This window comes from Talpa occidentalis, unplaced genomic scaffold (assembly GCF_014898055.3).
Source record: "Talpa occidentalis isolate TD23 unplaced genomic scaffold, MPIMG_talOcc4v2.1 talOcc4.7, whole genome shotgun sequence".
NCBI classification, from domain to species: Eukaryota; Metazoa; Chordata; class Mammalia; order Eulipotyphla; family Talpidae; genus Talpa; species Talpa occidentalis.
Window position 1 is genome coordinate 5,438,280 of NW_023605083.1, and position 15,787 is coordinate 5,454,066.

Consider the following 15,787-nt stretch of genomic DNA (forward strand, 5'->3'; position numbering starts at 1 on the left):
GGGTGGGCGCTGCCCCAGTGCCAGGGGACCGGGTGTCTGGGCCCCTCCCTCGCCCACCGGCTGCCTTGGGTCTGTTCTCTCGAAGCCTGGCTCCCCCCATCAACTACCCCCTGGGGGCTCAGCTCCTTGGGATGTCAGGGGACCCCTTGCCGGTCTCCTCCTCCTAGAAACTTGAGGGTATTTTTGCGCAAACTTCCCCAGGGTCTGGGGGACTCTAAACCGGGATGAGACCTTTCCGCTGTTTTCTTAGCCCCTCAGCCCAGCTGCCATTAGCTTGGCTCCTGAAGAGCCAGGCACCATTTTCTGCCATCCTGCAGGGAGGCTTTCCACCTGTTGGGGAGCCTTGCAGGCTGAGAAAGGGGGAATCCCAGCCAAACTGGGGTTTTGTGTAGCCCCCTTGTCTGCAGCTGCTGGAGGCTTCCAAGGCTCTCCCTGAGCTGGGCCTGGGAAGGCTCTACCGGGTCACCTGGTTCTGTCCCCCGACTCTGCATCAGGCACTTTACTGCAGGACCCGGGTGGGGCTTGCCCCCTGCCTCCCAGAGCCCAGAGGGAAGACTGGAGGGCTTCCTGGAGGAGGCTGTGGACTGGGAGGCCAGCAGCGAGCCATTGCACATTACGGTGGGGGCTGGCAACTACACCAGACTCGGTTTTGTAATGATTTGTACAGGAATAAATGCACCTAAGCTCCGGCTCCAGTTCCTGTGTCTCCAGATGCCCCTCAGCTCCCTGTGGCCCTGCGCTGCAGGCCTTCTCTGGACTGTACCCACACCCTGCAGGCTGCGGACTAGGAGGCCAGCAGAACGGCCAGCTCTGTCAGCCTGCCAGTGAGTCAAACCCTGGGTGGCAGGGTTCTGGAACCAAGCCCAGCTGGCGTTTCCAGTCCTCCCCCTGCCTTTGTGACCTTGGGCAAGTCTCCTCACCTTGGAGCCCCCAGACTCTGCTCTCTCAGGGGCTCAGGTTCTAGGGAGAGGAGGGGCCCCACTATGGGTTCTGTCCCAGTCTGACTCCTAAGGGTTACAAAGACAATGACACAGGCAGCTGCCAGAGGGACTTTTGAGGAGGTGACGTTCTTCCGAGGCCTGAAGGACCAAAAGGGTCCTGCTGAGCTCTGGAGAGAGAGCTTCCGGCAGGGAGAGGGTGGGAGAAGCATATCCCTGTGTCCCTGAAAGCAGCCTGGGAGGACAGGAGGGGGAGGAGGCAGAGCAGGGGATGGAGGGGGCAGAGGTTGGCTCTGGGGCCTGGGGGTGCTGTGGGTCGGAAGCCAGAATTTCCTGCAGGGCCCAGCAGGAGGTAGTTTCAGGCCTCCCTGGGAGGGTGTGGTGCTGTGGATGCTGCCTCTCCTGCCGCCAGCCTCTCAGAGAGAGGACTTGTTTACTCTAGGTTGGCACGAGGAAAGGGGTCCGTGACTCTGGGAGATTACAACCTGTTTAGGCAGATAAGATGCCCTTGGGAGCAGAGGCCGAACAAAGGGTGGCTGTGTGAGACATGGGCAGGCAGCCTGCTGGGGCCTGAGCAAGAGCTCTCCTGGCGCTGGGCCAGTGGGGACGGTGAGCCGTGGAGTTGGACACAGGAATGGCACCCCGATTTTCTCCATTCACATGCGTGTCACGCTCCCAGTAGCCACCTTATGCGGTGCATTAGCTGCAACGGATGGGGCTGGGAATGTCAGGTAGGGAGGGAGGGTGGCAGGGACAAAGCCTAGGGTGGGCGGCACAGCCCTGCTCAGCAGGCTGTGGCAGCGGCAGGGAGCCCCGGGGGAGGCGAGCCCACTCGAGGGCACCATCCTCCTTGCTGGACTGCAGCGGGCTGGCCAGGGAGTTTGCAGGGTCAGGGCCTGGGCCCACCTGACCTGACTCAGGTGGTGAGTGTGTTGAAGCGACAGGGGCTCCGTGGGGAGCTTAAGGTCATGCTGGGCCGTGGGGATGTGGGAATAGGCATTTTTCCTGCCCCATGGGGGCCCGGGTGCTTCTCCAAGCCCCTGTTCCAGCTCTTTCGGTGGCCGCCCTGACCCCTGGCCCACTTGGGCCAGCCCGAACCTGGGGTCTGTGTGATCCAGCTGTGACCCTCAAAGGGAGGCTGCCCCAGTTCACCCCCAGCCCCTCGACACGGACATGTTTTCAAACTTCAGAATTCTTTCTTTGACCAAAATATTTTCTTAAGTTTGGTTTCAATTATATGCTTATGTTTTTAGGTATTTTTATATCACATACAATAATTTAAACCATACAAATGATGTAAGATAGGAAGTGAGGACGCCTCGCAGTTCTAGTCCCTATTTATAGTCGAGGGTAGAAACGTCCATGTTTTTTCTTCCATGCACTTGTTTTCATTCCCGCTCTCCTTTCTGCTCTTCCTTTCCTTTCTCCTTGCCTCCCTTCTTTCTGCCTCTTTCCCTTCCTCTCTCCCTTCTTCTAGGTTATAAGTGGGAGGAAAAAATCCCCAAACTTCAGTATCCCAGCCCTGATGGAAAACCTTAGGTCATATGCAAATTAAATAATTAAAACTTAAGGTACTTAAAGTTTCACATTTAAAAATTTTATTTTTGATTGTAAAAAAGCCACAGAATTTTCTATCTTCACCAGCTTTAAGTGTAGCTAGGTCAGTCGTGTTAAGTGTATTTACGTGGCTGTGAACTGGCGCTCCGGAACATCGTCATCTTGCGTTATCGGAAACTCTATTTCTACTAGATGACTCGGAATCCGCCTGCCCACCCTGGTAACCACCGTGCTCCATTCTGCTTCTAGGAATGTGGCTACTTTAAAGACTTCAAACAAGTAGAATCATACACTTTTTTTTTTTGTTGTTTGTCTCTTTCTGACTGACATTTCACTTAGCGCAATGTCCTCGAGGAACATCTGTGTCAAGATGGTTTATATAAAGTAACAGGTGCTGTTGAATTTTAAAAAAAGGAGCCTGGGGTGGCCTGACAAAGTGAAAGTCCTACTTCCCTCTGGGTGTCCTGTGCGTACAGGCTCCTGACCAGTTTTGCTTCATTTTAACTTTAAGATGCCATTGGTCTGAGATAAGACAACACGATTTCAGAGCTGTTAAAATGAAAAAAAGCAGAAAAATCCTGGGAGTGGGTTTTACTCGCACACCCCCACTCCTGCAGGTGGTCAGTTACTCTCCTGGGGGCAGGCCACACCTGCGCAGGCCTTTTGGCACCAATTCATGTCCAGGGCCTCTTGCCGCGCCAGCCGTGAGGACATCCAGCTTCCTTTGTCCTGCCGGGCCCCACCTGGTGGTGCCACTGCCCCTCCGTCAGCCCCACATTGGCTGGCACCTCTGTGCCCGTGTGAGGGATTCCTAAGGTAAAGGGCACATTTGAAATCTTGATCAACATGCTCTTGCTTTCCACAAAGGTCGGGAGGCCGTGCCAATGCCCACACCCACTGCTGTGTTTTCAGAGGGCCTTTCAAACACCTTGAAATGCAGAACCTCTGGCCCAGTGCTACCCTCTCCAGCAGGGGAAATGAAGTCCTAAGAAATAAGGACCTTGTCTGAGGTCCCAGGTGGCAGAGCTGGTCCTGGCTGCTGCTGTTGCTAGGAAACCACTCACTCTCCTGGTAGTGTCACTCTCAAACACCCTCCTGACTCCCTAGTGCCTGTAAGACACATTTGAAAGTCAACCAAGCCCACCGCTGGGGGCGGCTGGGGGCTGCTGGGGGCTGCTGGGGGCCAGCGAGGCTGGCTTGTGTTCAGGGTCTCCACGTGGTCCGGTGGGCAAATGCATGATTTCCGAAGCCGCCTGGTCCCGGGCTCTCTCTGTTTCCACGTTACTTAGCACCTGCTGCTCTGTGCGGTCTCTAAGCAAATGCTGGAGAAGCACATCGCCTTCCGGACTCTCAGGCAGGTTGTTGTACGGACGGGATCTCACCCTCTGTATGGAAAGAATCAGGTGTGGTCTGAGAGCAGTGCTCCACCCAGCGCCTGGTGTGCCGGGAGGGCTCCCCAGTGGGAGTCATTTATTTCTTTCTTTAGTTTTGATCAGTATTATCAAGACCCGCATGTGGAAGCTGCCTGGCAGCTCTGTGGGGCCAGGGCTGGGCTTCTGTAATCCACCCATCCACCCCGCTGGGAGGGGGTGGTTTCAGCCCCAGGGGAGCTCTCAGGGCACCTTGCAGCAGGGATGGAGTTGTCGGGTGGCCGCTAGGCAGGACCTGAGGAGGGGCTGGGGGCCTTGTCTGGCGAGCAAAGCCCCAATAATCCACACCTGGGTCTCCGCCTTCCTGGTCTGGCCTCTCTGCCATCAACTCTCCGCACAGAGCCTCTCTGGTCCCCAGCGGTCTAAGGGAGACTTGCACGATGGCGGCAGCGTGGATGGAAACCCTTGCACACTGTCAAGTGCGGCGCACATGCGCAGGCACAGCCACCTGGGGTGCTCTATGGGGGGCGCCAGTCTTGCTCTGGATTTCCATGAGGGTTCCAGTCCACACCCCTCCCTTCCCGGTCCGCTCTCCCTCCCTCCTTTCCTGCCTGCCACCACGGAGCTGCTCCCGGCATGCCGTGCGCTGCTGACAGCCTTATAAATAGTCGCCTTTGCAGGCGGCGGCGAGGACGGGCAGGGCACGCACTGGCCCCAGCGCCCACCCGCACCCCTCCCCCAGGTCAGTGTGTGCCTGTGCGGCTGTCTGTGCGCGCGGGGGGAGGGCGCCTGTGGGGGAAGAAGGGGAGCCACAGGAACCTGGGGGCTGCGGTTTGCGCGTGAGAGTACCCTGGGGGCTTGTGTGTTTGTATCCGTGGTTGTGATCTGTGTGCGCCTCCGTGTCTTATTCCCCAGACTCTGCTGTGGGTGTTTGTGCCACACTGTGTGTCTTTGTGTATGTGTGGCAGCCCCTCCCGCCTTCCCAGACAGTCACCCCTTTGTCCCAGCCGGTGCTCCTGGGGCTCCAGGTCCCTGCCCTTGGCAGGTTCAGCTGAGGCTGGGGAGGGAGCCCTGTGGCCTGACTCCCTGCAGGGAGGACCTGGTGCTAGAGTCTGGGTGATTGCAGAGCTGTTCCATCTTGTCGTTTCACTGTGCTGGAGGGGCGGGACCCCCCTGGGATGTTGGCCCGGAGCCACAGCCTCCTGAAGGGATGGGCACTCACGTGGAGGCTTGCCCCAGCACGGCAGGACGCTTCAGCAGTAGTAGCACGGGCTGAAAAATGCAGGCCCAGAGAGGGGACACCAGCGGCCCAAGGGCACACAGCTGAGTGATGGAGCTGGGATTTGACCCCAAGGTCGTTACCCGCCACTGGGAAGGCTGCTTTTGATCAGGAGCTGGGAGACTTGGCCTTGCAATTGAAGTTAGGTTGCTCTCCCTCTGGGGCACCCCATGCCTCTGGGAACACCACCCAGTCCTACTGGGAGTTGCTGGGGCCCTGATTTGGGGGCCTTATAAGGCCTGGGTGCTGAGCCCGTAACCCAACTCCATCCTGGATCCCTGGCCTCTGTGAGGCCTCCTTACAGCCCAAGTTATTTTGGACCAAGGAAGTGTCAGGTGCCAGCAGGATGGAGGGGTTTAGGTTACTGGGAGGGGGTGGGGCAGAGCAGGATGGAGGTTACACCTCAAGGCATCACTCGAGGCTGTCCCTCGGCTAGGGACCTCCCCTCTTCCAACCTGCTGCTGAGAGGCCTTGGAGCTCCTACCCATCCTTCAGCACACCCAACAGGAAAGAGGCTACAAGTCAAACCCCAGGAGCCCACAGCAAAGCTTCTTAAGGGCCTCTAGGTACTAAGCCCCAGAGCAGCAGAAATTACAGGCCCAAGTTTGACCCCTAGCCAGGTCCTGGAGCAGCGCTCTCCAATTCTCCAAGTCTCAGTTCCCTCCCAAGACGACATCCCCCAACCCTGTGTTCAGCAGGAGCCAGGATCCGGGTGGGGAACACAGGCCTGATGTACAACAGAAAGGTCCAGCATAGTGTGGGTTATGTGACAAGGGGGGCTAAAGGAGGGACAGTTCAGAGAAGGCAGTGAAGAGAAAAGTCCAGGAAGGCTTCCTGAAAGAGGAGACACCCAAACTGCGACCTAAGCAGGCACCTTGGGGAAAAGGCATCCAGGCACTGTGTACAGCTCTGGCCAGGGCCTGGAGCAGGGGCACCATCGTGCTGGGTGTAGGAGCTACAAGTTTTTCCAGCAACAGCTGATAAGGCTGCAGAAAGTGGCAAGAGCCAGATCACCGGGGCTCTATTAACTATGTCAAGGGGTCCAGGCTTTATTTGGGGACCCGAGGGGGCCACAGATGGAGGGGTTTTAAGCAGACAAATGACTTGTTCTGACAGAGATGGCCAGGCCCCTCACCGAAAACAAGAGAGTGGTGGTGAGACACAGGCTGGAGAGAGAGGCTTGGGGTGTGTGGGTGGAGGCGGGGTGTGGGAGAAGGGCATCATGCTGACTGGGGCATGGCTGGGCCTCCAGGCCTGTCCTGGGACTTATAGGGCTGGGAAGGGAGGCTGACTGGAGGGAGGGGTGTCCTAGGTGGACTAAGGGCCTGGGCTAGAGGACCCAGGCAGGAGGAATGCTGGCTGAGGGTCAAGGGTTAAGGGTCAAAAAGAATGGCTGTGAGAGTGGCTGGTGGCTTGGGGGAGGGCTGGCGGGGAGCGGAGGCTGAGCCCTGAAGAGACCTATTGGGAGGTTGAGGGAGGCCCCGGGGCACCATGGAAGCTCATCGTGGGGTCCCAGGAAACTCAGGGAAGACGAAGAGGAGCCAGTGAAGCGAGGTTCTCAGGGTTGAGGGGGGATTTTTGGGGGGGTGGAAGTTGAGCCTGGGACCCCTGGCTGTGTCCACCTGAGTGCAGCCCCTTGGCCCACTGAGTCCCTTCAGGCATCTGGTTCAAACCCCATCCCACCTCCTGCTCACCTCCACCGTCACTGCTCGGGCCTGCCTCCCGCCTCGGGCAGCCCGCTTCCTGCCCTGGGGAGTGTTGTCAAGGTGCTGGGCCCCGTGGGACCCACACCCTGTCTCTGGGACTGGCTGGGAGCAGCTCAGCAGCTGCTGGTGCCACTGTTTATGCCCCTCACCGCTGCCCACCGCTGCCCTCCAGAAGAGCTGGGCTGCTGTGGGGTGAGCAGCAGAGGCCCCGAGGAAAGGTGACATTTCCAAGGTCACCTGGCTCCTGGGCCTTCCCTGCCCCAGTGGCCCCTCTGCCCTCAGAGCCTGACACACCCCATGCAACCTGGAGGAGCAGAAGCGGCTGCCCTGCTCTCTCCCCACCGGTGCCCTTGTCTTGCAGACGCTGACTCAGCTCCCCGGACCTCGACAGGATGGAAGGTACGGAGGCTGCGCTCCTTTCCTGCTCACCGTCTATGCCTCGGTGTACCCATCTGTTAGGGGGGCACGCTCTCTGGAGACACTGGGGAGGGGGTGCAGGCTCTGGTGCTGCCGGAGGGGCCCTGTTGGGGGCCCTCTCAGCATCTTCCTCCACACCCTCCGGGATGTGCCAGCTCCATGTTTAATTTTAGAAGTGGAGAGGCCTCCTCGAGGCTCCCGGGGAGGGCCTCGCCGCTCACCTCCTGCGCTGGTATTTATAGCACCGAGCCCCTGCCTCTCTGGCCAGGGAAGGCCTGTCCCCGGAGAGCCTCATGAGGAGGAGGCAGGTTCCTACGTCTCTCCGAGACTCAGTTTCCACAGCATTCCGTGGGGGTGGCCTTGAGGATGTCTTGAGTCCTCCTGGCTCCTCTGGGTTGGGACCTGGACGGAAACATGGGGTGGGCGGAGAACTGGCTGGCCCACCTCCTGGTGGCACCACCATCCCATCCCTGGCGTTGGGCCTGGGCCTGCAGCTCTTAAAGCTGCAGCGGGCCTGGCTGAAGCCGCCGGTCACTCTCCCACCCCCGGGGCTTGCACATGAACTGCTGCTGGCCTGTCGCCTCCCCCGGCCCAAACTGGGCTTATCACAGGCAGGCAGGCTCAGGGGGCCCACAGGAGAAGCAGTTCTGCCAGCACCACAAGGGTCCAGCACAGGCCCGGAGGGCCCCGGGGGCTGCGGCGCCCACCTCCTCTCGGCAGGGCGGGAAGGGAAGAGGGGCCGGGAATTGTTTCCTGAGGTCACGCGGATGAGGGCCTATTTCTGCAGAAGAGGGGGAAGCTGGGTAGTCAGGGAAAAGGACCCCACGTTCCAGTTCCAGGCACCCCCGGGGCAGGCCCCCGCCTCTCTAGGCCCCAGGTCCCCTGCCTGGCGGGACTGCCATCTGACTGAGTTCTAGGGGCTGGCAAGGCAGAGCTTGGCTCCTCAGCCCTCTGGGCCCTGGTTCCATGTGCCCACCGCAGCCCTCCTCCCTGGCAACCATCTCCAGGGCAACAGATGTTGTGGTCGCCAACTCCACACGCACCGCCCAGGAGAGGCCGGCGATGGGCAGGGCCAGGGCCTGGGAGGGGAAGGGTCGGGGCCTCTGTGGAACGGAACCATGGGGAGCTGCTGCTCATCTGGAACCCAAGATGCACAAGACGCTAGGGCCAGAGGTGACCCCCGAGGAGGCCCCACCTCCACAGGGAGGGGCCGGGAGGGTGGGCATCTCAGTCCCCCAGAGTCACCCCCACAGCCTGTGTCGAGCCTGCGGCCTCTGCTGGTCCCTCTGCCTGGAAGCCCATCAGAACTCACTCTGGGCTCCGACTCGCCCGTCCCCTGACAGGAGCGTACGGCGCGTCCACCCCCCTGCCGGGGCCCAGCACAGGCCGGAGGCTCCAGAGCTGCTCTGGCTGTGTCAGGCAAGTGGCTGACTCTGCTCCCCCTTTTCTCTCCCGCAGAGAAGCTGAAGAAAACCAAGATCATCTTTGTGGTGGGTGAGTCCAAGGCGGGGGTGACAGCGGGGCGGGAGCCCGGGCCTGGGGCTGCACCCTGAGCTCCGCCCCTCCTCGGCTGGGTGGCCCTGGCAGACTGTCCCTGCTGGGCTTCTGAACGGGCGGGCGCTTGCAGGCGGGCCCGGCTCGGGGAAGGGCACCCAGTGTGAGAAGATTGTCGAGAAGTACGGCTACACCCACCTCTCCAGCGGGGACCTCCTGCGGGCGGAGGTCAGCTCTGGCTCGGCCAGGGGCAAGATGCTGTCTGAGATCATGGAGAAGGGGCAGCTGGTGCCGCTGGTGAGTGGGCCCCGGCGGGGTGGGGGGCAGGGGCGATGGTGGTCCCGAGTGGGCACCAGCCGGCAGGATGCCAAGCGAGGCTGACCATGGTCTTCCCTGGCTCTGAAGCCCCTGATGGGTCCCCAGTACTCTTGGCAAAAAGTTCCTCCCAGAGGCGCCCAAGAACCGTGGAGTCGTGGCCTGCCAACCCCTGCAGTCCCAGGCTGCCCACTCCCCCAGCTGTCCGTCCCCCAGCACCCTGGCCTTCCTGTCCCTCATACTCGTCACACTCCTTCCTGCCTGGAATGTTCTTTCCTCCTCAGCTTTCGGACTTTCCTGTCTGCTCAGCTTTTGGCTAAGACCCTGCCCCCCAATTTTATATGCCAGTCACCCCGCTTCTTTGCCCATACAACCTGGATAAATCACTTGTGCAATTGTCTGTGGGCCTCCTGACAGCATGGAGACCTGCCACGTCCTCAGGGCCAGGACAGGAGCTGGCTGGAGGAGGGCTCAGGCGATACTGTTGAATGAATGAATGAAAGAATGAATGAGTGAAGAAGTGAAGGGCTTGAAGGATTGATCAAAGTCGGCACCTTTCAGAGAAGGCTTCCTGAGAGGGAGGCTTGTTGGGATTGTCTGTGTCAAGGCCAGAGGTCAGAGGCCACGCAGGCTGTGGGGCCAGCACACGCAGAGCCCCAGAGGGGGTTCATGGCCCCATCATCCCTCCTTGTCCCCAGGAAACGGTGTTGGACATGCTCCGAGACGCCATGCTGGCCAAGGTAGATTCTTCCAAAGGCTTCCTGATCGACGGCTACCCTCGGGAGGTGCAGCAGGGGGAGGAGTTTGAGAGAAGGGTAAGGAGCAAGCTTAGTGGGGGCCTGTGGTGTGGGGTGCCCGGCAAGACGGAAGGCTGATGGGGGTGGGGGCTGGAGAACGAGAGGCATGTTAAGGCTCCAGGGAAGACTGTCTGGCCAGACGGTCTTTCTTTTCCAGAAGAAAAGTCTAGATGAAGAGGAAGCACTGGGCTGGGAGGTGCATGGCTTCGGGTTCCCGCCCAGCCACTGGAGGCCTCCAGCTCTCCTCATTCTGCCTCCCTGAACCTCAGCGTCCCCGCCTGAAAAATGGGGAGAGAAAGGCCACAGCTGCCTTAAGGGGCAGTAGGGGGATTAGAGAGAATGCATCCCTCAAGAGTGGAGCTTGCACCCCGTAAACACATGGTCAGACAGGCCAGAAAGAGCATGGGCAGGACTGGGAGGGTCCTGCTGGTGTGGGGTACAGGGATATGTGGGGCAGCTGGAGCAGGCAGGTGGCCTGGATGCGGCAGGCTGTGCTGGGGAGGGGGATCTGTCTCCTTCGGGGAGCTGCAGGAAGTCTGGCTGGAAAGAGCGGACCTTTGAGGATGAGGGGTCTGAGCTTCCGCGAGCAGGTGCCTGTCGGGCCCCTTCCCCAAGCACACGCATGCACACAGCAAATAAGCACGCACACGGGGCACAGACACGGACAGCGATGTGAGTGTGGGAGCCACAGGCATGTGCACACGGCACGCATATGTGTGCCATGTGCCTGGCAGTGTGCATGCATGCACATGTGTACAGTGCCCTGTATGTGGGGATGCACACGTGTTTACCCATGCGTCTGGTGTCACCGGCCATCCAGATGGGCCTACATGTGCCCAGTAGGGAGAGGCAGCAAGGGTGGGTCGGGGGCTCGGGGGGACTTCTTGGAGTGATTGCTTCCAGGCCTTGCAGGGAGGACGGCGCGTCCCAGCAGGCCTGGGGCCGGACCACACCTCCACCCCTACTTCCACTTCTGTGAGGCTAGCGCCGCCTTTAGGTTTCCATCACTTTAGACTGTATTTTTTGACCACTAAGTGGCTGCAAGACCTCAGTTTCCCTATGTGTGAAATGGCGGCTGGCTGGGCTTCCACGGAAGACGTGGACCCTGTGGTCAAATGCCAGGCGGCCCCAGGGCACATCCTATCCTGACCCCCGTGCACTCGCTGTGAGGTGTCCCTGCGAGCCTCACGGCCGCATCAGAAAACAGGGTTAATCAAAGTCCCCAGCCGAGGGCGAGCGCGGACCCGGCTCAGCCGCGGGCGGCGGGTTTGGCCCCGGGTCCCACCGCCTGGTCTTCTGGGCTGTGGACACCAGGGGGCGCCAGGGCCCCACTGAAGGAGAGCAGGTTGCGGGTCTCCCCCCTCCAAGTCATCCCGGGGTGCAGTGCTTGTTCCAGCCACAGCGACTTTGCTTAGACCCCCGCCCCCCAGCGCGCAGAGCCCCTCCCCCCAAGCTCAGCCCTAGGGGCGAGTCAGCTGTGCGCCTGCCCGCAGGGCCCTGGCCTGGCCGGGAGAGGTCAGGGAGCGCCCAGGGGCTCAGAGCCCGGCTCCAGGGCAAGGAAAGGGGCCGGAGGGCCGCGCCCGGGAGCTCGACCCTAGAGAACGCGGCTTGGGGTCCAGGCTGCAGGGAGCTGTGGGGTGCGGGGGGCCAGGAGGTGGGCCTCCCTGGAGATACCGGGCGGCCGCGAAGGTCTGGGCAGGGCCGGGCAGGGCCGGGGCTGCGTGGGAAGGTCCTCGGGCGGCCCCGCGGGCTCTCGCGGCCGGAGCGGGTGTGGGCGCCGGTGACCGCGCGCCGCCCGCAGATCGGACAGCCCACGCTGCTGCTGTACGTGGACGCGGGCCCCGAGACCATGACCCAGCGGCTGCTGAAGCGCGGGGAGACCAGCGGGCGGGTGGACGACAACGAGGAAACCATCAAGAAGCGGCTGGAGACCTACTACAAGGCCACGGAGCCCGTGATCGCCTTCTACGAGAAGCGCGGCATCGTGCGCAAGGTGCGCCCCTGCTGGCCGGAGCGGGGAGGGCGCTGGGGGACCCCCCAACCCCACCCCAGGGGCCCTGGGGAAGCTGGGTGTTTGCTGGCCCAGCCTCAAATGGCTGTGACCGCAAGTCTGCCCTCGGCTCCAGGCCTTGGTTTCCCTGCTGGCTCTCCAAGGGGCGCTGTCCACTCTGGCTGGGCTCTGCGGGAGTCATCCCCCGGCCTGCGGGCCACCTGGCTCCCCACGGGGGCTCCACCCTCAAGGCCTGTCTCCCCGCAGGTCAACGCAGAAGGCTCCGTGGACAGTGTCTTCACCCAGGTCTGCACCCACCTGGACGCCCTCAAGTAGTCTGGCTGGAGCCCCTTCCTCAGCTCGGAGCCCCGCCTCATCCCTGTCCTGACTGGGGCATCCTGGCCTGAGCTCCGGGCCTCCACCCTGCCCGGCTGGAACACAGACAGAGGAAGCCGCTTTATCCTGTTTCCATGGACAGCTGAACACTAAAGGAATTTCCAAGGACGTTCGGTTTTACTCCTTTTTCTTTGCTTCCACTGGAGTTGATTCATGTGGTGTGGTGGGAGTCCCCAGCCTGCCCCCCCACCCCGTCCTCCCGGCTCCGCAGGCCCCCTCCGCATCCTCCCCTAGGTCTGGTGGAAGACCCAGGCCCTTCCTTACTCCGTGTGTGCTGGGTCCGTGCCAGGCCAGCCCTGGGGGTTCAGGGAGACAGAGGCAGCTCTCTAGCTCTTGGGGAATCATGATCAGGCCGAGCCAGGCCCCCGCCTGGGCTCCTCTACATCATCTTGGGGTGACCTTGATCCCTCATCTCTCTGAGTGTGTTCTCTGTGCCTACGCCTACTGGGGCCTGGGGCTTGGGGGCCTCCTAGGAGTGAGGGCGCACACGCCAGGCAGCTGAGTGGGCAGCAAATTCACCTTCTTGGTGCAAGAAGCTCTGAGGATCTGAAAAGGCCTTGAGCTTGGTGGGGATGAGGTGGTCACCATCGGGGCCGGGGTCTCCCTGGGGAGATGAGGTGCAGGAGCTCCTCTGGTCACAGCTGCCCTTCCTGAACCCACTTCTGAATCTGAATTAAGCTCGGTGTCCCCATTTGACCCCCAAGGTTGGGATGACAACACCCGGCAAGGGGTGCGAGTTGTCAGTTGCCACACCTGTGGGGGTGGGAGCAGCCTCCCAGGGTGTGCAGGAGTGGGGGTGCCGGATCCCCAATCTGTCCTCTTTCCCACTTTGGCCTCATCACTGAGAAAGGCTCCACTTGGGGTTCATGTGTCCTTGACACCTCCTCATGGCACAGCTGGTTCCCTGTAGGGCCAAGAGAGCCTTCAGCGGTTCAAAGTCCCTTGTGGGGTGATGGCAGCCACTCTGGGTTCCGTGTCCCCTTCTACTTCTGGCAAATGCGGCTGGTTTTCCATTTACATTAGTTATGGAAATTTTCCTTTAAAATAAACATATTTAAGTTATGAAGGGTGAGTCTATTGGAAAGAGAGCACAAAATAAATACATGCTAGTGCGTGGCAGGTAGGAGACAGCAGCGCCATGCAGGATGGGGTGTCAGGGGGCCTCTGCAGCTGGTCCCTCTGCTCCCCAGGCCAAAAGGGAAGTGCCGGGAACCCACAACTTGCCCCGGGGCCTCCTACCTTGGGGTCTCTGTGTCACAGCTATCATATACACACTCACACTCACCCGCTCTGGTGTCTGGGGTTGTCTGAGGATCAGAGGGAAGCGCACCCGAAGGTGGCAGAGCTGGAGAAATCCTTCTGACAAAATTGTCACCCTTCTCTCGACTGTTTTAATTCCAGCTTCTCTAATTAAGCTACGTCCCAGTTTATGAAAACCTAAGTTGCTCCAAACTATGCATTGCAGAATCACTTTAAAAACAACAGCTTGGAAAAAAAACAAAGTTTAAAAGCTCCCATCACCCCCTCCATCCTCGCCACCGTGTCTCAGAGGCGAACAGGGCAGTTGAGTGAGGTTGGCGGGGCACTGGGATGTGCAGGTGCCTAGGGGAGGTGGGGAGGTGAGAGCGGAGCCTGGGAGAGGGCAGGGCCCACCTCTCAGGGCCTTGACTGCCTACCCCAGTATCTACTTTTTGTGCTCAGGGCAATGGGAGGCTCAAAGAGAGTTTTGTTTTTAAAGGAAAACTTACGAATGAACTAAAGGTTGGAGGAAATAATATAATGATCTCCCACCCACCCACCCTTCATCAACGTTATATAGTTGGGAACCTTTTCCCATACTTCATTGTCACCCTATTTGGCCAAAGTATTTATTTATGTATTATTTATTTATTTATTTTAAAAATTGATTTATTTATGCATACAAGAGCTGGGGTACAGGCCAGAGATGCGGGGTGGGGGGGTGGGTGAGAAGACTCACCAGAGACAGAGTGGGGAGCAGAACAGGCAGAGGGACTGAAATACACTGCTGAGGGGAGCAGCAAACAAGACAAGAGAGGTCTGCTGTGTCATGTGGGTTGCTCCCTAGCAGGCCAGGGATCGAACTCGTGCTGCAGAGGCTGCGGTTTGCTTCGTAGTTGCGGTGTTTACTCCTTGCGCCACCAGGGAGGCCTTATTTATTTATTTTAAAAAGACTTGTATTTATTTATAAAAAGGCAGATGTACTGAAATACACTGCTGAGGAGAGCAGCGGGCGAGTCAGGAGAGGTCTGCTGCACCATGCGGGCAGCAACCTGGTCAGGGGATCGAACTTCTGCTGCAGAGGCTACAGATAACTTCATAGATTGTGTCTTTTTTTTTTTTTTTTAAGATTTATTTATTTATTTATACAAGCACTGGGTACAGTCAGAAGCGCGGGAGGGTGAGAGAATTCACCAGAGCCAGAGCAGGGAGCAGAGCAGGCAGAAGGACCGAAGGACACTGCTGAGGGGAGCAGCGGGCGGCAGGGGAGGTCTGCGCGCCATGTGGGACCCTCCTCCGGTGGCCGGGGAGCAGCTGGGGATCGAACTGGTGCTGCAGAGGCTGCGGGCAGCTTCGCAACCCAGCGCTCAACCGCTGCGCCACCGGGGAAGCCCCATAGATTGTGTCTTAACCCCTTGTGCCAGATTTATTTATTTATTTATACAAGAACCGGGTACAGGCCAAATGTGCGGGGAGGTGAGAGGACTCATCAGAGACAGAGCGGGGAACAGAACAGGCAGACTGATGAAATACACTGCTGAGGGGAGCAGCGGGCGAGACAGGAGAGGTCTGCCGTGCCATGTGGGTTGCTCGAACCTACACTGCAGAGGCTGCGGACAGCTTTACAGCGCTGCGCTCAACTGCCTGCGCCACCAGGGAGGTCCTCTTGTTTGTTTGTTTGTTTTTTTTTAATAGAGGCATGTTTTATTTATTTGTTTGTTTTGTTTATACAAGCACTGGGTACAGTCAGAAGCGCGGGAGGGTGAGAGAATTCACCAGAGCCAGAGCGGGGCGCCGAGCAGGCAGAAGGACCGAAGTACACTGCTGAGGGGAGCAGCGGGCGGCAGGAGAGGTCTGTGCGCCATGGGGGACCCTCCTCCCGTGGCCGGGGAGCAGCCGGGGATTGAACCGGCACCGCAGAGGCCGCGGGCAGCTTCGCAACCCAGCGCTCAACCGCTGCGCCACCGGGGAGGCCCTCTTGTTTGGGTTTTAAACCAGATACAGCTTCTCAGAGCTAAAAGGCTGACTCTGATTTAGTAGGTCTGGGTTGGGCCCTGAGGCCTGGTGGCTGCCCTTGGTGATAGGAGCCCGGGGAGGGGGTGGGGAGGAAGGGGCACCTCCAGAGTGAGGATGCTCATCCCCTACTGGTGGGCCGAGAGGTGGGTGTGGCGCTTCCTGACTGTGGGACACCCCAGGCAGCCCGCTGGTCTCAAGGAGCTGTATGTTCTAACCCGCCAGGGCGATGGTGGGGTGCCTTTACACCCTTGGGCTTCCAGAGTTGGCTCCTGG

At 59.7% G+C, this 15,787-nt stretch overlaps 1 protein-coding gene across 4 annotated transcripts; it reads left to right on the forward strand.

Moving 5' to 3' along the window:
• The first annotated feature begins 784 nt into the window (after positions 1–784).
• On the forward strand, positions 785–13,324 carry AK1 (adenylate kinase 1). Of its 4 annotated transcripts, none has more exons than XM_037492167.2 (7): positions 785–824; positions 7,212–7,249; positions 8,726–8,761; positions 8,895–9,058; positions 9,775–9,891; positions 11,675–11,866; positions 12,131–13,324. In XM_037492167.2, the coding sequence occupies exons 2-7, from the start codon at positions 7,243–7,245 to the stop codon at positions 12,197–12,199; spliced, it is 585 nt and encodes a 194-aa protein (XP_037348064.1). In that variant the 5' UTR covers positions 785–824; positions 7,212–7,242; the 3' UTR covers positions 12,200–13,324. The 4 variants fall into 4 exon arrangements, with proteins under 4 accessions (XP_037348064.1, XP_037348062.1, XP_037348063.1 ...); XM_037492165.2 differs by lacking the exon at positions 785–824 and adding an exon at positions 4,531–4,607; XM_037492166.2 differs by lacking the exon at positions 785–824 and adding an exon at positions 6,560–6,698.
• Positions 13,325–15,787: the final 2,463 nt, after the last annotated feature.